The sequence below is a fragment of the Oryza sativa genome, chromosome 11, assembly GCF_034140825.1.
Source record: "Oryza sativa Japonica Group chromosome 11, ASM3414082v1".
Taxonomy (NCBI): Eukaryota; Viridiplantae; Streptophyta; class Magnoliopsida; order Poales; family Poaceae; genus Oryza; species Oryza sativa.
The window spans coordinates 26,107,357-26,133,967 of NC_089045.1; the positions used below are offsets into that span (position 1 = coordinate 26,107,357).

The 26,611-nt window shown below is 42.7% G+C and overlaps 5 protein-coding genes across 7 annotated transcripts; 3 read left to right on the forward strand and 2 right to left on the reverse strand.

Moving 5' to 3' along the window:
• Positions 1–4,666: 4,666 nt before the first annotated feature.
• LOC136351257 (BTB/POZ and MATH domain-containing protein 1-like) lies at positions 4,667–6,056 on the forward strand (the record flags this gene model as incomplete). The annotated part of the gene is made up of 1 exon (XM_066305909.1): positions 4,667–6,056. A coding segment is annotated over one exon (1,173 nt), but the record flags the coding sequence as incomplete, so codon positions are not given.
• A 75-nt stretch (positions 6,057–6,131) lies between these two features.
• On the forward strand, positions 6,132–9,172 carry LOC107279403 (BTB/POZ and MATH domain-containing protein 1). The gene is made up of 2 exons (XM_015760855.3): positions 6,132–6,436; positions 8,238–9,172. The coding sequence occupies exons 1-2, from the start codon at positions 6,139–6,141 to the stop codon at positions 9,053–9,055; spliced, it is 1,116 nt and encodes a 371-aa protein (XP_015616341.3). The 5' UTR covers positions 6,132–6,138; the 3' UTR covers positions 9,056–9,172.
• Positions 9,173–10,280: 1,108 nt separating this feature from the next.
• On the reverse strand, positions 10,281–13,720 carry LOC4350939 (mitochondrial ATP-independent inner membrane protease subunit 1a). Of its 3 annotated transcripts, XM_015759853.3 has the most exons (5): positions 13,555–13,720; positions 13,228–13,452; positions 12,291–12,401; positions 11,028–11,080; positions 10,606–10,925 (listed from the first exon to the last, which is right to left on the reverse strand). In XM_015759853.3, exons 1-4 carry the CDS (start codon positions 13,690–13,692, stop codon positions 11,030–11,032), a joined length of 525 nt encoding a protein of 174 aa, XP_015615339.1. In that variant the 5' UTR covers positions 13,693–13,720; the 3' UTR covers positions 10,606–10,925; positions 11,028–11,029. The 3 variants fall into 3 exon arrangements, with proteins under 3 accessions (XP_015615340.1, XP_015615339.1, XP_066161530.1); XM_015759854.3 differs by lacking the exons at positions 10,606–10,925; positions 11,028–11,080 and adding an exon at positions 10,281–10,552; XM_066305433.1 differs by lacking the exon at positions 11,028–11,080 and having other exon boundaries at positions 10,606–10,989.
• A 1,248-nt stretch (positions 13,721–14,968) lies between these two features.
• Positions 14,969–19,734, reverse strand: LOC4350940 (oligouridylate-binding protein 1B). Its single transcript, XM_015761938.3, has 12 exons — positions 19,271–19,734; positions 18,392–18,453; positions 18,045–18,147; positions 17,196–17,272; positions 17,032–17,093; positions 16,827–16,914; positions 16,612–16,687; positions 16,493–16,523; positions 16,280–16,399; positions 16,041–16,126; positions 15,769–15,942; positions 14,969–15,498 (listed from the first exon to the last, which is right to left on the reverse strand). Exons 1-12 carry the CDS (start codon positions 19,448–19,450, stop codon positions 15,232–15,234), a joined length of 1,326 nt encoding a protein of 441 aa, XP_015617424.1. The 5' UTR covers positions 19,451–19,734; the 3' UTR covers positions 14,969–15,231.
• A 5,294-nt stretch (positions 19,735–25,028) lies between these two features.
• LOC4350941 (probable non-specific lipid-transfer protein 2) lies at positions 25,029–25,499 on the forward strand. Its single transcript, XM_015761081.3, has one exon. It carries the CDS (start codon positions 25,054–25,056, stop codon positions 25,384–25,386), a length of 333 nt encoding a protein of 110 aa, XP_015616567.1. The 5' UTR covers positions 25,029–25,053; the 3' UTR covers positions 25,387–25,499.
• Positions 25,500–26,611: the final 1,112 nt, after the last annotated feature.

The window sequence follows — 26,611 nt, forward strand, 5'->3', positions numbered from 1 at the left end:
TTTCCTTAATTTCGAATTTTAGTTATTTGTAAATTATATTTTTATATGGACTCTAAACACTACTCCCTCCATTTACTTTTGATAGTCATATTTTATCTTGGCACACAGACCAACGATAAGTGATTCTACTTATCATCCATTTAAACATGCTACTAGTCATTCCTCGTAAACAAGCGATTCATTAATATTTACATTTTTCTATGCCCATGTAACCAATCTTGTGTGCAAGAATAGAGGGTCACGCATTAAATTTAAGAAAGTCATTAAGATGATAAGTTGTTAGATTGAAATATGCATATCAAAAATAAATTTTTCAAATTTGGAAATATGACTATCAAAAGTAGAGGGAGGGAGTACTTTTTATTTTATTATGTTTATTCCGAATTTTAGTTAGTTTTAAATTCCTATATGTACTCTATACTCTACTTCTAATATTCCTTATTTTTTAATTCCGAATTTCTATTTTTTTTTCTTAATTGTATTTCTATATGGACTCTATACTCCACTTCTAATATTCCTTATTTTTAATTCCGAATTTCTATTATTTCCTAATTGTATTTCTATATGGACTCTATACTTTACTTCTAATATTCCTTTATTTTAAATTCCAAATTTCAGTTATTTCATAATTGTATTTCTATATGGACTCTAGTCTCCTCTTCTAATATTCCTTATTTTTTAATTCCGAATTTCAACTATTTCTAAATTGTATTTCTATATGGACTCTAGTCTCCTATTCTAATATTTATTATTTTTTAATTCTGAATTACAGCTATTTCTAAAATGTATTTCTATATGGACTCTGCTTTTTTATTTTTCTCCGATTAATGTGAGAATTTCTAGGTCATGAGAGCGAACGTGGAGGCTCTTTTTTTTTCCGAATCTTAGTTAGTTTTAAATTCCTATATGGACTCTATACTCTACTTCTAATATTCCTTATTTTTTTAATTCTGAATTTCTATTTTTTTTTCTTAATTGTATTTGTATTTATATATGGACTCTATACTCTACTTCTAATATTCCTTATTTTTAATTCCGAATTTACTTCTAATATTCCTTATTTTTAATTCCGAATTTCAGTTATTTACTAATTGTATTTCTATATGGATTCTAGTCTCCTCTTCTAATATTCCTTATTTTTTAATTCCGAATTTCTATTTTTTTCTTAATTGTATTTCTATATGGATTCTATACTCTACTTCTAATATTCCTTATTTTTAATTCCGAATTTCTATTATTTCCTAATTGGATTTTTATATGGACTCTATACTTCTACTTCTAATATTACTTATTTTAATTCCGAATTTCAGTTATTTCCTAATTGTATTTCTATATGGACTCTAGTCTCCTCTTCTAATATTCCTTATTTTTTAATTCCGAATTTCAGCTATTTCTAAATTGTATTTCTACTCTAGTCTCCTCTTCTAATATTTCTTTTTTTTAATTCCGAATTTCAGCTATTTCTAAATTGTATTTCTATATGGACTCTGATTTTTCTTTTTCTCCGATTAATGTGAGAATTTCTAGACCATGAGAGCGAACGTGGAGGCCCGAATTTCAGCTATTTTTAAATTGTATTTCTATATGGACTCTGCTTTTTGTTTTTCTCCGATTAATGTGAGAATTTCTAGGTCATGAGAGCGAAAAAAAATTTATAATATATCACTCCAAAAAATGTAAGTTCAAATTAAACTTACACAGATAAAAACAAAATTAATATTTTTAAAAAATTTTAGGCGATAGAAAATCAGGCGAAAACTTTATATTTTTTTTGTTGTCGGGTTGGCTTTGGAGATTTGAGTGCAGGATGGAGAAAAAAAATCAAATGTGCCCATTGTTAGATAAAATGATATGTAATGTGATCTTATCACTTGTAGATTGTAACCACATGGCATGGCTGGATATGATGATTGTAATTCCTAGTTAGTTGCATATCTTATCCAGCAATACCATCTACTCCCTCCGTTCTTTAATATAAAGGATTTTAACATTTTGCTTGCGCTGTTGGACCATTCGTCTTATTAAAAAAACTTTAAAATTATTATTTATTTTATTTGTGACTTACTTTATTATCTAAAGGAAATATTCAACCTCTATTAGGGGCCGCATTAGTGTTAATATAGATGGTAAGAGCTATCACCGTAGCCTTTACAAGATGAGTTTTCTTTTTCTAAAGTACCTTCAAATCAATGTGGGCCATCTATTTGATCAGATCCAAGGGACAAGATATATTCCTATTTCCTACTACTCCTTACACTGTAGCTGTAGTAGAATTGGTGGAGAGGCAGTCTTCGAAGTGAAGTACTACCTCCGTCCCCTAATATAAGAGATATTCATTATTTTTTTTCTTGTAACGTTTGATCATTCGTCTTATTCAAAAAAAAATTATGCAAATATAAAAAACAAAAAATTGTGTTTAAAGACTACAAACCATAACGCAGGGACAAGCCAGGCGTATCTCCACCGCGACGCGACATACGTATTTTTGTAGTTATAATATAACCACGTCTCACTTATCTTTATGTTACATGGAAGTTACAGTATAAGTACATTACAATTAGACTATAATCATATTTAAAAGTTTCTACACTTAAAAGGAACTTGTAATGTTTGGTTAGATGGTCCCTCAAATGGGATGCCCCATAATTATCAAAATTTTTAGTGTTAGACTGCTTAAAATGTCAGAAGCACTTATCACCTCCTCGCCACCAATTTTTACAAAAGAAACCTCTACGACAGAATTCAGATCGAAGCAACGGCAAATCAGACAAGGAAAAATAATCCTATTTGTGAAACTAAAATGGTTTAGACCCGGTATAAGTGAAGTGGTTTCTTCGGGGTTTTGAAATGAGGTTTCTACGTCACTGTCATGCGTTTCTTCTACCACTGAATCCCACCCATCTTAACCGCTACACCTTTCGTCCCATAAAAACCCAACCCTTCTAGACATATATGTGTATTCAGATTTATAACTATGATTAGATTTTTTTTAGACGGATAGAGTATTGTAATAAATTTCCCTTCCATCAACATTGGCCTTCCACCTTTTCCCACAGCAAGGCATCACCACAGCCACCTCACCGCCCCCGCCGAGCATAGCTTTTTTTTTTCGTTTTGTCCCAAAAATCCATCGATGCCCAGGATTTTCGTTTTCAAATCTCCCTAAAAAATCGTGTGATATTATTCCTTAAAGTGTTCCCGAATTGTCTCTAGTAAAATTAGAATTAGTAGCTCCCTCCATATCGCCAATTTCTGGTCCTGTCCAGAGTTCAAGTTTACTCACATAGTCATGTTTGTTTTCCCGGTTTTCTTTTTCGAGAATATGCATAAGGCTTTCGTATCTTCATATTAAGAAGGGGGTAAAGAGTGCATCATGACAATTACAAAGGTATCAAATGAAAAAAAAACACACAAAAAAAAGGACATTGGGGCTTTTATCTCGTGTCATTAGTTATGTGACCCGATAGTCAGTCTTGGGCTAGTGGAGCAACCCGGCTTCCTGCCAGAGAGCTGTCTCATCCCCCTTCATTGTTGCCAACTCGGTCTAGGAATGTCTCGTTGTTGAATACGCTGCTGTTGCGTTCCTTTCAAATGGACCAAGCTATTATTTCAAGTGGCACCACCAGCTGACAAAGGGAACTTGCGTAGTCGGGACTCGGGAGCACGTCGGGTAAGCTGTGGTAGGCAAAGTATGTGCAACCATGCGACACTCTGCTTTTCCCGGTTTTAGGGGCTATTTGGTTCTAGCCACACTTTACCATTACTCCCTCCATTCTAAAATATAAGGCATAACTACCCTTAACCAAAAAACCAAGAAAATAATTATTATCATCTTATAGTAATAATTTAATGGAGAAGGGATCATAACTAATTGCCTACATGCATACATACCTTATATTATGGAACATCTAAAAAAGTGGTTGTACCTTATATTATGGAATTGAGGGAGTATTTGCCAATAAAAGTTACCACTTGTCTAAGGTGAGATAATCAAATTGTTAGCTACAACTTACTAAGCCTAAGAGCAAAGTCAATAATATAGCCTGCTGTGAGCTCCAAAACATAGGCATATCATCTATAGTAAACAGTATAGGTAATGTGTAAAATAAAAATACTATAGCACTAATATTTTATTATTTTAGTGGGAGCCATCATCTTCTCTAATCTCTCTCTTTCTCCCTCCCCTCCCCATCCTTTTAGTGGGCCCGTTTTCTTGGAGCACGTGGGTAGCCCGGCGCTTATTAGTCGCTCTCTCTCTCTCTCTTCCGAGCCGACGTGGAGTTTTTATCGCCGGTGCTAGAGCTCTATTGTACCTGCAAATCCTGCCACACTTTTTTAAATCATTGACACGTGGGACCCAATATGTTAGAAGGGAATCTTGTCACAACTGTGGCTATAACCAAATAGCTATCAAAATTTGCCCAACTTTAACCGTGGCAAACTGTGGTAAATTATGACTGGCAACCAAAGAAACTCTTAATTTTTGCTCTTCATTCATTTATGAATTGCCAATAACCCATGGCCTCGTCGGCTCCCGTGCGGTGCACACCACCGGCGCTTCGTGTGCTACGCCACCACGCAGCCGCCGCCACCGCCGCCTCGGCTCGCGCGCCGCCGCGACCACCGCTCCAATCACTCACGCCGCCGTGGCCGTGCATCACAATAAATACGGAACTCCAACCTCTCCTGTCTCCTAACTTGGTTCCAAGATGGCGGGCTCCTCCCCGTCGGCTGCGGCAAGCGGCGGCGGCTGCGAAGCGGTGCCGAGCACGTCGACCATCGTGGCCGAGATGGCGACGGGCTCGCACGTGCTCACCGTCGACGGCTACTCCGGCACCAAGGGGCTCGCCGTCGGCGTGCACGTCAAGTCCGGCACGTTCGTCGCCGGCGGCCACAGCTGGCACATCAAGTACTTCCCCAACGGCGCCACCGACGAGACCTCCGAGTGGGTCTCCGTCTTCGTCTGCCTCACCGGCAAGTACTCCGACCCGCGAAGACGAAGGGCGCCGCCGCGACCGTCAAGGCGCGGTGCAAGCTCACCCTGCTCCTCGACGGCCGCGACGGGAGGGCGGCATTGCCGCCGCCGCCGCCGTTCACCAAGAGCTGCGAGCTCCGGACCTTCTCCTCCGGCAAGGGCGGCTCCGATCAGTGGGGCCACAAGAAGTTCGTGCGGCGGAAGGAGCTCGAGGACCCGTCGAAGCGTCTCCTCCGCCATGACCGCTTCAGCGTCCGGTGTGACGTCACCGTCGCCGTGGGGATCCGCACCGACGACACCACCGCGAAGCTCCCGCCACCGTCCGACCTGCACCGCCACCTCGGCCGCCTCCTCAAGACGAATGCGGGCGCCGACGTCACGTTCGACGTCGCCGGCCACAAGTTCGCCGCGCACCGGTGCGTCCTCGCCGCGCGGTCGCCGGTGTTCATGGCGGAGCTCCTCGGCCCGATGAAGGAGGAGGACACCGAGAGCCACGTCGTGGCCATCCGCGACATGGACGCGAGGGCGTTCAAGGCCATGCTCCACTTCATCTACACCGACTCGCTGCCCAATGTCGACGACGGCGGCGAGGCGGCGGCCATGGCGCAGCATCTGCTCGCGGCGGCGGACAGGTACGACATCGAGAGGCTAAAGCTGATCTGCGAGGACAAGCTAAGCGGCGGCGTCGACGCGACCACGGCGGCGACGACGCTGGCGCTGGCGGAGCAGCACGGCTGCTGCCGGCTGAAGGAGGCGTGCCTCAGGTTCATGGCGTCTCCGGCCAACCTCAAGGCGGCCATGGCGAGCGATGGCTTCGAGCATCTGGCTAAGCTGCCCTTCTCTCCTCAAAGAATTAGTTGCTAATCTCGCTGTTTAATTATGCAGTAGAAACTTCATTTCTCCCTGATTATGATCAATGTGGCGTAGCTGTTATGATCGAAATTTGATGGTTTTTTTCCGATTTGATCATAATTTAAAAAGTTTGGATGTAATTAGGAAAACCATCACTGACAGAATCGGATTATGCCAAATAGTGCTCTAATGTCTAATCATAATCAAATCGGAAATCGGTTGGTATAAACACTAAACAAAATAAATATAAATTCTATCACGATGTGCACTACGCTTGGCTTTGCAAATTCGTCACTGATCGAGCGCTCGACATGTCCGGATCATCCGCGTCCGCCGGCGACGCGCCGCCGCCGACGACGTCGGTGACCGCGTCGACCATCGTCGCCGAGGTCGTGTCCGGATCGCACGTGCTCAAGATCGACGGCTTCTCGCAGACCATCGGCGCAAGCGACGGCGGCAGCTACGTTAAATCCGGCAGGTTCGTCGTCGGAGGCCATGGCTGGCGCGTCGGGTACCGCGCCAACGGCGACGGAGACGACGACGGCGCCGACGCCGGCTGGATCTCCATCGCTCTTCACCTCGACGACCCCAATGTCGATGGTGTTAGAAGTATAATATGTTAGTTAGATATAAGAGTTAAATACAAATTATAGAGATAAGATAAATCGTAGAGATAGAATCCTAAAGATAAGATAGAGTCCTAAAGATAGAATTCTAGAGATAAATCTACTCTTATTTGTATTATACTCTAAGTCTGTATCCCTTATGTACTTCTATATATACCCCATAAGAGGATCGATGTAATAGATGAGAAAATACCAAAATACAACATATTAAATTTTTCCACATGGTATCAGAGCCGAAGACCAACGTCGCTTGATCCACCTTCCGCTCGCGCCGCCCTGGGGAGATGAGATAATCGCCATATTCTCCCTGGGGCGCCGCATCTACCAGCTATCAAAATTATTTGTAGATTAATTAGATCCATAAACTCGCATTAGATCAATTTATCCTAGCTAGCCACATAAAAGCCTATGCATTAATTCATGATCCTCGGAGCGTTTGCCATGGCTAACCGAGCGAAGCAGCAGATCAAGATGGCCACTTGGCCAGGGATCTTCGACACGCCCGCATCGACGAGAGCGGACGCCAGTCCGCCACGGACTACTGCAGGAGTACATCGCGGCAAGGATGCGCGCTTCAGGCGCGTGCGCACGGGTGCTACTTCGGAAACCTGGCACCGCCAGCGACGGGGACCGTACGTGCAGCAAGAGGACACTATCGACTCCAAGAGTCCAAGTTCGTCAAGCTGCAGCCCATCAAGCCGCTCATCAACAGCATCAAGAAATTGTCACCACAAATAATGCAGCCATGCATCCACGTGCAACGACTTAAATATCAAGAAGTCCGTCGTCACTACCGCAGCCACAGCAATGCACGCCGCCATCTGCTACCTCCTTTACATCATCACCACGATGGTCTTCTCCGACACAACATCACCGATGGTCTTCATCAACATGGGAACACGCCGCCGCCGACTCGTCCACATAGATGGACACCTCGCGTCCTCTGACAGATTAATCTGTAAGACGCTTCTTCGACGACATCGACCGTGTCCTCTATGACGGCAACGACCGCATCACCGACGATGACATCGATCACGTCATCTACGACGACCAACCAAAGTGGTGGCCTCATTGCCAACGACGTCCCCTGACATTTGCAAGACGTCCCCAATGGCATCCTCTGACATCTACAAGATGCAAGATGCTAACAATTGCAGTTTTTGTCTTCACACCATGGCGTAATTTTTTTTTTCGCCTTCGGCTATTTGCGGCTACATCAACTACCACGACCACGGCTACTTCATGATCAGCTACGTCGACGAACGTCTACAACAAAAATCATTGACGGAAACTCCAGTCAAAAACGTCCGTGTCATCGCTATCGTCCATGACACTCCCGCTATGACTGCGGGAGGGAATAGAGAAAAGTCAAGGGACGACACAGAAGGGGACGCAGGCACCAGGTGGAGGACCGTTCATCAGAAATGCAATCGATGATGGTGAGTCAAATGAGATGAAGAAATAGAAAATTTCAAATCCAGTCGCAATCGTTCGCTTCGCTCCCGTTACGACTGAGGGGGAATGTTAGAAGTATAATATGTTAGTTAGATATAAGAGTTAAATACAAATTATAGAGATAAGATAAATCCTAGAGATAGAATCCTAGAGATAAGATAGAGTCCTAAAGATAGAATCCTAGAGATAAATCTACTCTTATCATATTGTACTCTAAGTCTCTATCCCTTATGTACTTCTATATATACCCCATAAGAGAGTCGATGTAATAGATGAGAAAATACCAAAATACAACATATTAGATTACAACATATTAGATTTTTTCACAGATGGCGTCAGAGCGAGGTTCAAGATCAGCCTCCTCGCCGCCGCCCACGACGGTAGTCATCCGCCGCCCCCGCGCAGCGACCAGAGCACAGCGACCAGGTCGTTCCCTCGGTTCATCACGGCGAAGGCGCTGGAGGAGTCGGGATACCTCGTCGGCGACAGCTTCAGCCTCCGGTGCGACGTCGCCGTCGTGAAGGATATCCGCACGGAGGACGACGCCACCACGGTCAAGAAGCTCGTCGGCGTGCCGCTGCCGTCCGACATCGGCGCGCACCTCGGCCGCCTCCTCGCCGCCGGGCACGGCGCGGACGTGGCGATCCACGTTGGCGGCGAGACGTTCGCGGCGCACCGGTGCGTGCTCGCCGCGCGGTCGCCGGTGTTCATGGCGGAGCTCTTCGGCCCGATGGCGATGAGCCGTCACAACAACGAGGAGACAATCCGTGTCCACGACATGGAGCCGAGGGTGTTCGAGGCCATGCTCCACTTCATCTACAACGACTCGTTGCCGGAGGTAGACGACGACGACGACGGCGAGGTGGCGGCCATGGCGCAGCATCTGCTCGTCGCGGCGGACAGGTACGACATGGGGAGGCTGAAGCTGATCTGCGAGGACACGCTGTGCAGCCACGTCGACGCCAGCACGGCGGCGACGGCGTTGACGCTGGCCGAGCAGCATCACTGTGAGAGGCTCAAGGAGGCTTGCTTCAAATTCATGGAGAATCCGAGTAATCTTAAGGCTGTCATGGCGAGTGATGATTTTCTACATCTGACAAGGAGCTGCTCCTCTCTTCTTAAGAAGCTGGCTAAGCTGGCTGCCTAAATTGGGAACAACGTATAGGAAGTGGATTTTAAACTCTCGAAGGGATATCCTTTTATTATTTGCATGTCACTTAGTTACGATACAAATAAAAAAATAGAATTTCTAAAGTTCCATCAACAGAAAATCCAACCTCAAATCTTGTAAATTTTGGATCACTGGATGTGCTTCACGATTCGTGCTCTTCTTCTCCAACTCCGGTGACCACTCTTCTTCTCCGGCGCCGGCGAACCCAAACTCCAGTAGAGGGCCGACGAATTAGGGCCCCGAGGTGGGGTGGGGTGGGGGGGAGGGGGGAGAGGGAAGAGGGGGAAGTTCGCCGGCTTTAGAGGGATGGCCATGGGAGGCGGTAGCCCGGCGGTGTGCGGCGGATCGGGCAGGCGACGAGGCGACGGTGCTGTCGCCGAAGCCGCGGGGTCGAAAGCTGGAGATGGGTCAGTGTAGGAGGCGGAGGGCAAAACGGAATATGTGTTAGGTGGAGGCGGCCGGTGGTGGCGCCCGCCACCGGAGACGGGGAAAACGGCCGCCATCGGCTTGAGGGAGGAAGAGGACAGGGAGGGGAAGGGGGAAGGGGAGGGGGCCGGCCGGGGGGACCTCACCGGCGCCGTTGACTCTCTTCTGCCAGCCGGCGAGGCGGGCGGCGTCTTGTTGGGGCGGTGGCGAGATTGGCACGCGAGGCGAGCGGCGGCGGCGGAATGCGCGAGGAGAGGAATGGGAGGAAAAAGTTAGGGTTAAGGATGTGCACGAATCTTAAAGCATATCTAACGGTCCAAAATTTGAAAGATTGGAGGTGAGATTTCCAGTCCACAGATATATACAGTCCCTAAAAATTAAGATGTATTTAGATATGACATATCATTCAATAAATATGCAAGTTAAATTTTAACTTTTACATGTCACAACTGAGAATAAAACGCCCGTACGTTTACATGGACGTGAGGGTGTTCGAGGCAATGCTCCGTTACATCTACAAAGATTCGTTGTCGGAGATGAACGATAATGAAGTGGCAGCCATGGCACAGCGAACAGGTATGACCCAGAGAGGCTGAAGCAGATCTGGGAGGACACGCTGTGCAGCCACGTCAACGCCAGCACAGCATCACTGTGATGGCCTCATGGAGGCTTGCTTGGAATTCCTTGAGAGCTGTCCTGTTGATCTGGATTTGATGTGAGATGGCTGCCAATCTTGCTGTTTGATCTGGATTTGGGAGCAGCATATATGAGTTCATTTTTATTTTTCAAGCATTTCAGATGTGTGCATTTGCTAATCCCTGAACAGACATAACTTGTACATAGCATGGTTAGTAGTCTTGTATAAGGCTGACAAGGCATGCCATGCTCAGTTGCTCACTAGTCACTCGCAAGTGAAACTTAGTAAAAAAAAGAAGTTGTGGCATTCATCTGTATATCAACTCCTTTCAGCTTGATGTCAAAAAAACACTCCTTTCAGCTTCGATGTTTCAATGATAAGAGCTTCAGAGAACACTTCCAGCTTTATCCCTGACAAAACAAGAATTTTGTTTCTACTTATTAAACCGGTAAGCGTTTACCACTGTCCGATAACAACTCTGATACATGGCGACTTCGATTAATTAATCAACAGCGTTCTACAAATTTTGGTCTATCTCAATAATGTTCTAAAAATTTCGTACACCAAAGTTACACTGTTCAATTTATACAAGAGCATGGTTGAGAACTTGGGATTCCCTTGAGGACTATGGCCAAAATTCTCATGTTAAAAAACTGAGCAATAAACTTTGATGCTCTCGGTTTTGCTGTAAAATGTGCCATGGCAGACACCATGAACCAGAATGTAGGGCCTTGTTGCCTGATCATAAAAATCTCAAGATATGCATGCCGTCTTCGATAAATTCTGGAGCAAACGGGTAAAAAAAGGTCGGCTCGGAGAGATAAAGGTAGAGCGAGAGGCCTGGATTCTGAAAATAAGTGAAGAAGAAAAATAAGGCTGAGTTACCCCTACTCAGCTGACATTGGATCTATCGGACCAAAATCCTTCAGTGGCCAAACCTATGAAATAGCAATATTGTCAATGCTCTAATGACCTGAAGGCAAAACTCAATAGTAAAATTAGTAATGACATTCCAGGGGGGAATGAAGAATGGCCCCCAATCCCTGTGTTGATGCGGTTCCATTGGGCTGATGCACTATATAAATAGTAGCAAAACATGGTTTCTGAATCTGAAACCTTTGGTTGCTATAATGAACATCAACAAGTAGTAATTTCAAGCAAGACTTCATGGTCCACACCAAATTAGTTATATGAACTTTAAGTATTAACTTTATGCCTTACCAATCAAATGATGATAGCATGTTGCTATGTGAACTTTGAATGAAGAAACAAAATGTCATTTTCAAGGTACACAAATGATTAACAGACAAAATAGCAAGGTCACTGAAATGAATTCTTTTCCCAATTAAAACTAACACCCTTCCTACTTGGCTTTAATTACAAGTACTGTGCTAAGTCATACAGTTGAACAAATCTACAGTACTCCAGAAACCTTGTACGTAATTATATCAGCTATTTCAAAAAAACCTCAGCAAGTACCTTTCAAGTAGAAAACATTTGGTGTATTTAGGCCAAATACCGCCAACAAAATGAACGCGGCCCTGATCGGGGCTCGCTAGTTCTAATTGAGCACAAAACTGAAATCTAACTCTGTTTAGAAGTGATAGAATCAGAGTTGTACTCAAAGGAATCCAGAGCTTTTAAAGTTCAGTGGGCAGCATATAGGTGCTTTGCCCAGAGTTGTCCTAGACACGGTGTAAAAATTCATCTGACTCATCACCAATTATTACCATATATGGGCACTTGCCTTGAGGCATTTAAAATGCAGAGTACTTAATTCATAGCAGCTCACCAGTTGAACATATAGGAACAATATTCTAAAACTATAATCTAAGAAAAGATGTACAATGTGTTTGCTAAAGATGACAATAAAATTTTAATTTTTGTGAGTAACCCAGATTGTTGTAATTGAGTATAGCAACAAGAAGCAAATGAAGCACTTGAGACTACATGCTGTTTACCATTACTACACATATTCACATCCTAGAGTAAAGCTTTTATTAACCCTAAAGTTTTTAACAATCATTGGTTGCTTACACAAAATCTCATGATATAAAAAAATTGGCATCTAATTAGATGCAAAATCGAATCAAGGATGAGATTTCAGTGGCATATAAAGGAACCATAATATAGAGGAAATGAGATTACCCGACAAAAGATCTTCCCTGTAATTAGACCATAAGGGACAGGTCCAAACTGTCTTGAATCTCTAGAAGCATAAATATTATCACCCTGCACCCAGACATGGCCTTTTGGTACCTATAAGTATACATCATCCAAATTAAGAGCATCACAAGATGGTATGTCTGAAAAGGTAGTCAACTAGTCACTATAAAAAGAATTGAAAATCATATAAAGCATGGAGCTTGCCATGTTCAAAATCAGTTATGTTATTGATTGCTATTTCAAACATAAGAAATGTATCTTCTGACTGAATAATAGTCTCAGCATCCTGTCGTACATATGTTATTCGATCATATAAGCAGTGAACTAGTGGTTGTCTTTCGGTGTTAGTCCAATGCCAAAAATTGCACATAAAGCGAAACATGAAGTCACCGGTCATACCATGGGGACCATAAAACACAGCGTTCCACTCATTGTGGAGACAATCAGTGTGCCTCTCAAGTATCTATTGTTCAAATGAAGAAAAAAAAATGTCTGACAGCGAGCCAGGATTGTTTGGTTTAAGGCATAGGCCACACACCCTCACCACCGAATTGTGAACTCTTAATCATGAAACATAAGTTCATCCCTTTATTTTCACATGTGTACTGATGCTCGAGCAACTTAAGGCTATACTCTTGAAGTACACTACTACTGAGCATTCTCGAAATCTACATTTATTAGCATTGGTACCGACCAAATCTGGTATCAAGTGGTAAGCAATGACCTGAGGAAGCCTTTCTTTTTTTTTCTCTTTTTAACAAAGGGCAGGAAGCATATCCTCTAGTGTTAGTTTGCATTATAGCAGAGAAAGATAAATTCTACTACTAATCTTTTGCAACACAAGAGAGGATCAAACCAAATCTAGCTAATTGAAACAGAAACTGAAGAACCTAACACCAGATTAACCCAAGCTACTCACCACGACGGTCTTGGAGGCGTCGCTGTTGCCGGGGTCGACGAGGAACGTGACGGCGTCGCCCTCCATCCCGACGACGCGCTTGACGACCGCCTTGCGCGGGTTCTCCGGCGAGACGAGGAGCACGGCGTCGCCGCTCGCCACCCGCCCGAGCCGCGCGCTCACCAGGTCCACCGCCACCACGTCCCCCGCCAGGTTCATCGCCGGCAGCATGCTCGGGCCCATCACCTGCGCCGACGCCAAGAGCCCCACAGAACGCGGGTGGGGATCAAGCCAGAGCAGAGCAGAGAGAGAGAGAGAGGAAGAGGAGACGCGGGCGAAGTACAGTACCAGCGCGAAGGAGCAGACGTGGGCGTTGACGACGTGGACGGCGCAGACGGCCTGCGCGACGAGGAAGACGCGGGAGAAGGCTTCCCCGGCGATCTCCCTCCACGGGATCCCGCCGAGGCGCCGCGCGAACCCGGACATGGCGGCGGCGGCGAGGAGAGCTCGGGAGAGTTTTTTTTTTTTTTTTTTGGGAGAGGTAGGGAGAGTTCTGGGAGAAAAGACGAGTAGTACGTCTTTGGACCTGGGCCATGGAAGCCCACAGCAATGGGCCGGCTTTAGACCTACTTATTATAGGAATAAGTTTACTTCAGGCCTCTTTATTTTGAGGTCGAGTTTGAATCACACTGTCGAACCATAGTACCGGATACGACGTATCCCTCAGAAGTTTCAGCTGACGTAGCTGCTGCGGAAAAGAAAACCATAGTTTGAGCCCTAAGGTATGGCCGGTGACTTGAGATACACTTATGTTATTGATTGTTACGTAAGCCGCGGAAAAGAAAAATCAATAACATAACGGTGAAATCGAGTTCCAATCAGGATTTTGAGAGGATATTGCGGCGCAAGACGACGAGCGAGCTCGACGAGGCAGCACCGCCACCATCGCTCGCGCGGCTCAGGAGAGAGGAGTCAAAGCGACAGCTCGAGCTTAGTGACGTCACCTCCCAGCACCTTCCCGTTGACCACACACGCCCTTCTCCTAGTCGGTTCTCACATGAGAAAGATGGGGAAGAGAGAGGGAGAGGGGAGAAAGAATGACTTATCGCTGAAATGTGAGGATGCATGGATTCCATACTAACTCAGTCAGATTAACCACAATCGACTCGTTATGTCATCCAAAACCAGGCATAACACTGACCTGGGGTCTTGGGTAATATGCTATTATAATTTAAGGATGTGTTATATCTGTATTGCGGTTGAAAGATATGATTCAAACTCGATGTCAAAATAAGGGACCTAAAGTGACCTTATTGCCTTATTATACGGTCTGTATTGCATATCAGGCCGTCAAGCCATCTTTATCCCTTCTTTATGGACCGAAATGTAGATGGGCCTAATCATAAGCTGAGTCAGCTAGTACTTAATTGGCTTGAAACAAGAAACAACCGTTCCGGAAACGTTTCAAATCAAAGTTAAAACTTTTTTTGATGAGTTCAAGTTGCTTTATAAAGACCAATCAGTATTTAAAACATGTCTATGAGCAGAGGGAGAGAGACTGGAACTCGATTTCACTTTTCTCTTTTAAGGAAATGTATTATACAGTTTCGGTAGAGTAGACAGTTTCTTGGCATGAAAAGAAAATTATACATACAGATATCGTTAATTGAGAGCAAGGTAAAATTAAAAAAAAAATGCGCATAGAGCAATACAATATGACACCGACATGATACGATGATAGTAACAGAGGGAACCATCCAAATACCAAAGGTCGTTTCCATATCTCTAAAAATGCAGAAAAACATTATATATATGTTCTAGATATATATATATAGCCAGCATCCAGCGAAGAGAAGATTACTAGATTGGCAAATAACAAAGGTAGAAAAGGAGAGGTTCAGGTAAGGCTTCATCTACTATATGTATAAGGGGGTGGAGGGGTCATCATCATCCTCCTTGGTCATACAGAGGCAGGCAGGCAATGGTGGTGGTCTGCTTCATGGGGGGTCAGGTACTCAGGTCACTCTAGTAGAAGACGGCGTTGGCACTCTGGTAGCCGCCGTCGTAGATGGCCTGGCTGGCTCCGGCGCCCATCCCCATGGCGGCAGCCTGCTTTAGGGCGGCGTGCTGACTCATCAGGGCCGGGTTCGCTGCCATCTTGCTCAGCGCCAGGGTGCGCTCGTAGGCTAGGAGGTCGGTCGCCGACATGCCAGGATTGAATGGTGCTGGTGCTGGAGGGGGTAGGGGCGCGGATGCTGTCCCTGGTGGAGTTGGCTTGCTTCCCCAGGAACACTGCAAGTAGGAACAAGATTAAAGTTTAGCTGAATTGCAAGAACCATAACTAGACTACATCCTCTCCTTACGATAAAAACTCGGTGAAAACATAACTTGCGGAGGTAAATGCCAATGAAATTCAGAATGTTCCAATTATTGATGTTTTGCAAGTATTTCTGGTATGCTCTCTAATAAGCATGGGCATGGCAAACCATCCTTATGATTGATCTACCCAAAACACTCTTATATTAAATGTATTTATGGCTGAAACATTGAAGATGAACGTACCTTGATCTGCCTACCGCCAATAAGTTGTCCATTACCAGTCTGAATTGCTAGAGCAGCTTCTTCATGGGTGCTGTAACGCACAAAGCCAAAACCTTTATCACGCGTTACACGCACCTCCTCAATTGAACCAACCCCAAGTGAATGGAAAAATCTGTGCACATCATTGCTGTTGACCTAGTAAATATAAGAGGCAGAAACGTTACTGGTATGGAAAAACAACAAAATACAGCACAAAACAAAAAGAAATTTGTTTCAGAAATGGGAGAGGTTACATCATGAGGAAGATTGCCAACATAAACAGTCGTGTACTGTGGGTTGTTTTCAGGACCATCTTCATTTGCATTATCCTTTCCACCTTCTGCATAAAAAAGAACATGGAATACTTTACAGTTCAGTACTTTCTAGCCATTTAACAGAGCTCTTGCTCAGTTGATTGTTACATTACATATTACAATCATGTATTGACTTAAACCAAAACAAGTGGGCCAGGACAAAAGGCATGTATATTCACCTGATGAACCATTTGTCAACTCTATCATACCCTTGGAGTCTGTATTTTGTTTCTCTTCACCAGCATTAGCACCCTTTGTTGCCCAATTGCAACGAACTTGACGGTTGCCGAGCCACTTCCCTGAAGCAATGAAAAGTAAGCAGAAATGATCAGGTAGCTAGAACTAACCTAATGACTAGTGAGGCATGGCAACAAACATGGAAAAAGACTCACCATTCAGTTCATTTATGGCATTTTGTGCGTCCTGTCAATGAATAACAAAGATGATCAATCAGCACCGCACCAAAAAAAAGTACAAATAAATAAAAATTAAACTGTCACAATGACACTACCTGCTGATTTCTGAAAGAAACAAAACCAAAACCTCTGGATCGTCCAGTTTTCTGATCCCACATTACCCTAGCATCTCTGGAAAAAAAATACATATGGGTAAGAAAGAAAATGCATAATCTTGAACAACTGGTAAAATACCCTTCCGATAAAATGTCGCAGCTAGCAGAGTGAGAACTGGAAAAAAAAAATACACACAGATACGTGAAACACTTACGAGCAACTGGTAAATCCAGCGAAAAAAGCAAACAAAGCAGCATCTGTTACTTCCGGGCAAAGATCGCCAACAAAAATATTAAAATGGCCTGCAAGAATGAACAGACATCAGCAAAGCTCAATTTTAATAACTCAGATTCACATGTACACAGACAGTACAGAACAATAATTGCAAAAGAACATTTAACAGTTTTTCAGTTCCCAACCTGATGTATCCTCTCTTTGAGTACTTGCATATGCCCAATTGACTTTTATTGGCTGGCCAAACCTGGTAATGTAGGATCATAAGAAAATGTTGGAAAATGTTAAGAGGAAAAGCAAAATATTAGAATTTATATATATTATAATACTATAGTATTGAAATACTTACAATTGTCTACCGTTGAGTGATACAATTGCAATTGCAGCAGATCTACGGTCATAATAGTCAACAAAACCAAAGGATGACTGCGAGATTTAATACAAAAAAGGAAATCATATAAGCACATGTATATAAAAAGTGTACGGCTCAGCCAAACCTAAGAAGTTAATTACATTAAATCTGCTGAAAACATTTAGCCACTTAAACAAACTGATGCATCACATTGAAGCTTTCTCAAGAGAGATCAATACTGTAGTTAGTAACATAATAATTGAATGAATTTAGCTGTCTGGCCTATGTGAATAACATAGCAAACATTTTGAAACTTCCTTGTTCAGAATTACGGCATTTGTGCTAGCCTATCCTTACTATGAAATTCAACTGAATAAAATACTCCAAAATAGTCACTCCAGCATCATCACTATAGCTCTAGTGTTAACCATTATGCTGAAAAATAAACTCTTGTATACATTTGAACTATGGTTCACTATAACAGATTTGCATAAGTCATATCATGTACAAGTTGTTTGATGATATCGGTATATCACGCTTATGGTACTGGGCAGTGTCATACTGTCTTATAGTTATTATCAAGTTTTAAAAATACAGTATGCGAATGAAAAATGAAATTCATTCAATGACAGATTTCAGTAACTATCAGTTTAGTTAATTAATTAAGGGATTAGGGGCGGGTATGCATGTGCTTTTCTATGGAGATCGATAAAATACTCAGAACATCCCAAACGATAAAAATGCCTTCAACTAGCAACATTTACAAGGATACAAAAGGATCTAGCGAAAACAGTATAGATAATATTTTTTTTGTTAGGTTTGTCTCAAAGAGCAAAGATTCCACACCTTTTCCTTCCTGATGAGCTTGCATCCTTCTACTGGACCAATACTTTGGAAGACCTCATGTAGCAGTGAATCCGTCACTTGAAGATGGATATTGCCAACATACCTATTCAGAACATCAATGGCAACCATAAGAAAGAATGAATGCAGAATATCTAGCCAACAATGCAATGCTGCAAATAACGAAGAGAGCTCGATCCAGATCAGTGGATCAAGGGCACTCTGCCCAAAGGCATAGCATTACCCAATCTAACTATTTCGTAATGTTGCGAAATAGAACCAAATCAGTGAAACAACAGTAACAAAGTTCCTTGGGCATAAACAGGGCAAAACAGGTGACAAATACTTACACACTCCGGCATGTACTTGAATCAAATCCAGGAGGCAGGTTGCCACTAACAATGGGCTCTATCTGCCAGAAAATAATATTAGTGTCAAAAAAAATGGTGCACTTAAATATTTTATAATGAAAATAATTCAAGGAGATAGAAGAAGAAATAAAGGAGCAAAAGCATACAAGTCACTGTAACTGCAATAATGTATGCAAATAACATCCAGGTTATAAAAGGAATTCGAGCATAATTATGGTGTGTTCAAGTATGTTCCCCATTTACCACTTGCCCCAAAGAAGTACACCTTGTTAAAGATCAGATGCAGCCTAAACGTAAACGGTAAACCACATCCTTTAATAGCGACTGATCTAGCAATCACCAGACTAGTTTCCACTGACCTTCAACGGAACTCATTTATACTAGTTCGCAGTACAATCTGACAAATTCAAAGTTAATAAATATGAAAGCTTAAACACAAGCACAGAGAACTATAATTCGTGTACTATAGGTACTTGTTGGGTCTAATAATACATAAAGATCTGAAATTTCAACCAAAACAGGTTCCCAAAGACGACAAATTGAACAATAAACCCTATCCCCACAAACCCTACGGGAAAAAAATAATTTTCCCCAATACATGCGACAAGTCAGAGAGACTACTACAAAATCAAAAGAAAAAAACTAGAGTATCTGACAAAATCCCAACCGCGAAACAGTCAAATCCTCACTCTCAATAGTAATCAATCCCACTGGCCTCAAACACTACAACATGAAATTTACCGAATCGTGCTACCGAAATCCCCAAAAACGAAACCCTCGACCGCACAGTAAAAATCCACCAAACCCTGACCGCTGATCGAAACGGAAGGAGAGAGAGAGGGAGAGAGATTGGGCCACCTGCGGCGCCGCGAGGAGGCCCGGGTGCGGGTGGTGCGGGGGGAACAAGGGCGCCTGCTGCTGCTGCGCCGCCGCCGCCACCGCCGCAGCCTGCTGCTGCTGCATGAGCAGCGCCTGCTGCATCATCTGCTGCTGCTGCGCCGCCGCCGCCGCCTGCTTCATCCGCTGCTGATGCTGCATGTCGATCAATCAACCAATCACTCAATCGATCGATCGCGATCGATCGATCCCCCACCTCCTCCTCCGCCTCCGCTCTCGTGTCAGGGATCAGATTATTATTAGGGTTTGGCCTCAGGGGGAGGAAGGAATCAAGAATCCAACTCCCCCGAAACCGAAAAAAAAAAGAAACGAGAAACAAAAAAGGAGAAGAAGAAAAAAAGAAAAAAGAAGAAGAAAAAAAAAAACCCTCGAAGCCGAGGGGGGAGGAAGAGGGCGGAGGCGCGGCGTGAGGCGGATGGCGGAGTGAGGAGGTGGGCGAGCCGGAGAAGAAGGGGATATTTTTCATGGACGAGAACACGTTTTTTACATCAAACCCCCTGTGTTACCTACAATTCACATCGTTGATTGAAACGAAATTCATAGAAATTTTCGAGGATTTCATTTCTATAGTAATTTTTCTTATATAGCTATTTTAATTAAAGGAATGAATCCATATGAAATTCCTATGAAATACCTAATGCCATACAAGTTTTAAATAAAATCTAACATGAGGTAGAAACTTATGAAAACTTTCCTTTGATATTTTATCTCTCCTCTAATTCTTATGTTTTTTCTGCGGTTCAATTAAACGATTATTCTTGTGTTTTTTCTATGTTTGTAAATTTTTATTTTACGCTTATATTCCTGTTAAAATCATTTTTATATCTATTCCTAGGTTTTTTTTTCAAACATACAATTCAAAGAGGCCTTGAGCCTCTAGAAGCAATGATTGGACTACAGGGGCTTTATTGTAGAGTATTGGTAACTACGAGAGGTGAAGTGATAAAAGTGGGTTTTCGGGGGAGAGCACGGGTGGTACAGTGGAAGGGCGCGGTGTTGGTGGACCAGAGCTGACGTGGCGATTCGGTGGGACGTGATTGGGCCAGGATGCAGGTTGGTGGCCCACTTGTCAGTGAGGGGATAGGGCTGGGTGGCGATGGCCTCGGCGTTGGTGGACGAGGTGTATGGGCCGGGGGCGTGTGGAGTGGATAGGGTTGGAGTACGGCCCACAGATCTGGTGCTTGTCAGAGTCCGTGTGGCCCATGCTGTGGTCGCTTGGCTGGAGGCAGGCAGAGGATGGGCACTGGGCATGGATTCTTTGCAGGCTAGCAGAGAGAGATGCTTTGCTCTAGGGAGATAGAGCCAGCTTTTCCCAATCTCGGTGAAAATGCAAAGCCTTGTTTAAATTCTAACTTTTTTTTCTTTCAAACTTTTAATTTTCCCGTCACATCGAACTTTTCCACACATGCAAACTTTCAACTTTTCCATCACATCGTTCTAATTTATTCAAACTTTCAATTTTAAGGTGGAACTAAACACAGCCCAAGATGAAATTTCATGGATTTTAAACGAAACTTTTATATACGTTGGAACTAAGGCTCCATTGTTTCACTTATTGATGGAATAAGCGATATAAAATAATTTGTGAATAAAACTTGTATATACGTGTTCTTATTGATCTAAAAGTAAAGGCTGAAAAATAAACTACGATGAAAAAATCCCAAAATCAATTCCAAATTTTAGGTTGAAAATTCAAATTTTGGCTTATAAGCATAAGCATAAGCCAAAATATAGGCATTTAATGATACTTTTCGGGATCTAACAGTAAAGTTGGAGGAGAAAACTGAGAGGTTTGATGGAACTCTCTGAATTCCGGTCGATGAAATTATAGGTGCGACGAGCACATTAGAAACGGTACGTGTATTTGAGTCAAATTTTGAGCCTTGCTTAGCACCCCTAGGATGTTTTATACTCCTCCCATCCAAAAAAATATAAGGGATTTTGGTTAATACTTTTTTCTAATAACAAATGACACTATCGGTAATCACTCTTCATTCGCTCCTTCCCCTTGCATCAATTTGACCCAATGACAACGGTTATTGTGTTTTCCTTACAGACTTCTTACTAACAAGAATCATTAGTAATCTCGACAGTATGGTTGAATAACTAAAAGTCATAAAAAGTCAAAATTCAACCACAATGTGACACCTAGCGTTTGTAGGAAGTTTGTAAAAAAAAAGTATGTGTATCATTTCGCTATTGTGTTATCATGCCTAATCAATAAACAGATCCTATGGTTTGCCATGGTTTTTAGCTAACTATGGCATACTAATAGTTGTTTTTTTTTTTCCGATGCCCTACAAATATGCTGGTACTTTCCTTCAGCAAGTATAAGCGCCCTCGAGAGTTACACTGACTCATCTAGTATTGATTTGGTAGGTTTTGGTTATAGTCCAAATATTTACAATGTACTATTCAAATGGCTAGAAAATTAAGTAGGATAAATTTTGGCTTCAACCCAAAACGGGCTAATGAGTCCAAGCAGACACTCAACGTGCATAAGAGTTTGCTTACTGTTCATCCATTATTCCTATTACAAATTGATGTCAGTCACTGGAAGTTGAACAAGATACCAGGAAGGTGCACTATGATCCAACTCGAACACAAATCCAACATCTGACATGAGTCCCGTTGATGTAAGTATCCATAGCAATATTATGACAGTGGTAGGCTTTCATTGTCTGCTTGTTGGTTTATTACCAAATATTGAATTTTGAAGCTTAATTTTAGAGTTGATCTTGGGTTATTTTTCTACTATAGTCATTTTTTCAATATTGACTTTTAAACCATGAATTATAAATACATAAACAGCTTTATCGATAGATTAGCTTTTTTTTTTCACTTCGCTTAGTTTTTATACGGCTTAGCTCTATGGATCAGAGCGTTGATAGATCAAAGAAAACGTTGGACGTGTTTGGATGGTGCTTTGGCTTGAGTACTCTTGCCCAGACATGTGCATCTAAACACATGCTACTAAAATCGGACGCTTCTTGAGGCGTAAACCAAACAGGCCCGTTGTCTAGATGGGCCTCAACATCGATCCATCCATGTAGCTATGGCCTAGACTACATCTAAAATTCCGGTCCATGCATGTATATAGATCAGGATTGAGGCCACCTAAACCAGGGCGGAATTGTACATAGGTTGACCGATATGTGCTGACCGCTTGATGGACAAACTGAGGCCGTGTTTAGTTCCAAAATAATTCTTCAAACTTTCAACTTTTCCATCACATCAAAACTTTCCTACATACACAAACTTCCAACTTTTCCATCACATTGTTCCAATTTCAACTAAACTTCTAATTTTGGTGTGAACTAAACACAGCCTGAAACTAACTGTGGGTGTCAAGTCTCTGCCACTCCACGACGGCGCCTCACGTCATCGTGAACACATACCCGTGTACATGCATGCATGGTGTTCAACGTATGGCTCACCTGTCACACCACTCATCAGTTCACCCGAGCACCAACCCATGCATGGTGACGTCGCCGCTATAAATATCGGCAGGTGCAGTAGCTATAGGTACCTATCCTCTGATATAGACAAAGAAAACATCGATGATGATGATGATGACGACGACGTCGTCAATGTCGTTGTTGGTGTACTCCGCCACGATGCGTCGTCGTGGTGATGGCGGCGGTGGTTGGCGTCGACGTGGTGGAGGCGGCGGTGGTGGTTGGCGTTGGTGTGGTAGAGGCGGCGGCGGTGGCATCGCCAAGGTGCAACCCAACGCTGCTGACACCCTGCGCGGGGGCAGCACTGTTCGGGGTGCCGGTACCGCTGGCATGTTGCGCGTAGCTGAGGGCGTAGGCGGCGTGCCTGTGCGCGTACGCGCGGAGCCCCAACTACGGCAGATACATCTGAAGCCCCAAGACCAGGTGCCTCTTTGTTGTCTGTGGTCTCCCTGTGCCGTGCTGCCCCTAGACCTCAATTAGCTTGCATCGGTCATGCCCATGGCCATGGCTTTGGAACTCTAGCTAGATCATGGATGGATGCACAGTTTAAATTATTGTGACATGAATAAAATGGTTGTCATGTTCAGTTCAGTGATTTATGATAGCGGTTTCACAAAACCGACCTGCCGGTTCCTACTGGTTAGCACTAGTTGTTTGCAATAATTTTTATAGCTAACTATGACACACTGTTTTTTTTTGGTCCTACTAAAATGTTGATAGCTTTTCTTCAACAATGACTCATCTATAGATTTGGTATGTGTTGGCTACAGTCCAAACGTTTTACAATGTACTGTTCAGGTGCCCCAAAAATTTAGGTAGGACAAATTTTTGTTTTGACCGAAGACAGCCTAATGAGTCCAAGCAGCCACTCAACATGCATACGAGTTCGCTTAGTATATATCTAATCCATTATACCTGTTAGTCACTATTGTCACTCGTTGAAGGTTGAATAATATATCAGCAAATCGCACTATGATCCAATTGTAGCATGACATGGGTCTTCATCGTTTGCTCGTTGGCTTATCACCCATAACCAAAAAATGAATTTAGAAATTTAATTTTGAAGTTGATTTGGATAATTTTTTTTCACCTATTATTTTTTAGCATTGACTTTTAAAGCATGAATAATAAATAGGAGTATATAAGACGTTGTATTAAATTCTTTTTGACTTGGCTTGGTTTTACTACTTCTCATTAGCCTTATCTCCACGGGTCAGAACATTGATAGATCAAGGAAAACCTTGTCTGGATGGACCTCAACCTTGATCCATCCATGTATCTGGGACTACAAGACAACAGAAATCCCAGCCCATACATGTAGATAGGCCGGATTGGCGCCATCTAAATAGAGAAAACTACCGCCCGGAGATTGCATCTCCGATGCAATGTAAGGATGCATGCATTTATTTTCCAAACTATTTATCCAATTGTCATTCTAATTATATCGTTATATTCATTATAATTATTTTTTTACAACAGTATCTCACACGATTATATTTTAATTGAAAAATTACATATGTTTCAAACATTAAGTTTTGATGTTTCACGTGTGAGAGGTAAATGTTTTAGCTAGAATTCGAATATGTGGCACATTTTAAGTTTTTTATACTATGCATATTGTTTTAGTGCTGCACACGAAATCAATAAATATATTGTGATGTTTCATTACTTTATTTGTGAATGTTGCGCATAGTGTTATTTAGATGTTTCAGCAAGTATAATATGTGCAATATTTACCAAGAACTAGTGAAACATTAGAAAAATATTTATTGAAACATGTGTAACACTAAGAAGAGTTAGAAAAAAGTCATCAGAATATACTCATATAGTCACGTGAGATCTTGTTACGAAGATTTAATTGTAATGAATCTAACAACATAATTTGTTCATAGTTTGGATAAAATTATAGGAGAGAAAATGACCATTTGAATTTTCAATCAATATGAACAATTTTACTAAATCTGACTTTATATACCTACCATACACCCACCCCTACTATTTTCTAGGCTAGGAAGCGTGCGATCTTTTCCTTTCACCCGGACAACTCATGAGAAGCAATTTTCCATCTAAATCGGGCCGAAATGGTACACAGTCTGGCCCATGCACCGCTTAATGGAAAAGTTTGAAACGAATTGAATGGCTCCTCGTGTCATCGTGGACACGTACCCTCGTGCATGCGCGCATGGTGTTCAACGCCTAGCTCAGCTCACCGCTCTGTTCGCGTACCACTATAAATACCGGCAGCTAGGTAGCAAGCTATTGATAGAGAGAAACACAAAGGCATCAATGATGATGGGGAAGTCGTCACCATCAACGTCGCCGGTGTACGCCGTTGCCGCCGCGCTGCTGCTTGTGTACTTGATGGTGGCCATGGGCGCCGGCGTGGTGGAGGCGGCGGTGGTGCCACCGTCGAGGTGCAACCCGACGCTGCTGACGCCGTGCGCGGGGCCGGCGCTGTTTGGGGGGCCGGTGCCGCCGGCATGCTGTGCACAGCTGCGGGCACAGGCGGCGTGCCTATGCGCGTACGCACGGAGCCCCAATTATGGTAGCTACATTAGGAGCCCCAACGCTAGGCGTCTCTTCGCCGTCTGCGGCCTTCCCATGCCGCAGTGCTCTTAGATCTTAATTAGCTTGCTTCGATCACACCCATGGCTATGGCTTTGGAGCTCTAGCATCATGTGCACAGTGTAAAATGTTGTGGCATGAATAAAATGGTTGTCATGTTTAGTTCAGTGATTCCATGATATCAATCCCAAGGTACAGTAGTTAATTACTTTGCTAATCAATTTGTTTGTCATGATGTGATGATCGAACGGTGGAGGATTATTCTTGCATACAGTGCGCGGGGTTTTCTTTCGTTTGTTTGCGTCGTTGTTCTTTCATGGTTTCTTCTCCCTCTGATTTTGTTGTAGAAAGGCGAGCTCTTTAGTACACTAGAGATCATCCCTAATAACGGCAAACTTTCACGTGAAACGGTTTTTCAGGGAAACAATTTTTCGTTTTTGAAAATGAAGTCAATGTCACGCAAACCGGAATAGGTGATTAGCTTGCAAAGTGCAATCAGTTAAGTAGTATTAACTATTTTATAAACATAAAAAAGAATATAGATTTTTTTTCCACAAAATACACCGAGTAGCGGTTTAGGAAGCATGCTAAAAATAAACAAGAAAAAAGCCAAACACAAAATCTGATAAGAAGACACCATTTAACCGTCATCGCACAAAACAATGTTTATTATAGAGGAAAACACAACACAGTTATTTTTGGATGGTAATTAATTGTCTGCTTTCTTTTTTTCTTTCAAATTTCAAAAATTAATTGTCTTCTGTTTTGTCATGTATGAATTACAATGATGTGTTTGATGTATATTTTATAGAACTCTAGTTTTTTTTGTAGCATTTAGTTTCCTTCTATGAATATAATGTTTTGCATAACCGTTTTGTTTTGGAAAAAACAACTGAAAGTGATATGTTGATTATATAATTCCATATTGATTTTATAGTTAGGCAAATTGTTGTAGTGTGCATCCCACATATAAGCCTAGTTGCCAGATATGAGCTCAGCAATGCTCTAAAGCAGTTGTTTTCTCTTCTTTTTCTTTTTATAAAAAAATGGTTGTTTGGATGTTACGCAGAAAAAAAGAGAGTTTTGGACATATGAAGAGAAAACCATAAGATAAAAGCTAATGTTTGTTTTCCTCCAAAATCCTGAAGGAATGGTTCATTCAATAGGATTTTCAAAGGTATCTTTAGGGTTAATTCTTTTGCATCAAATCCTTAGAATTTAAATCCTCCAAAAGTCCTAAAAAGAGCCCCTTAGAATTCAAATCCTCCAAAGTCCTAAG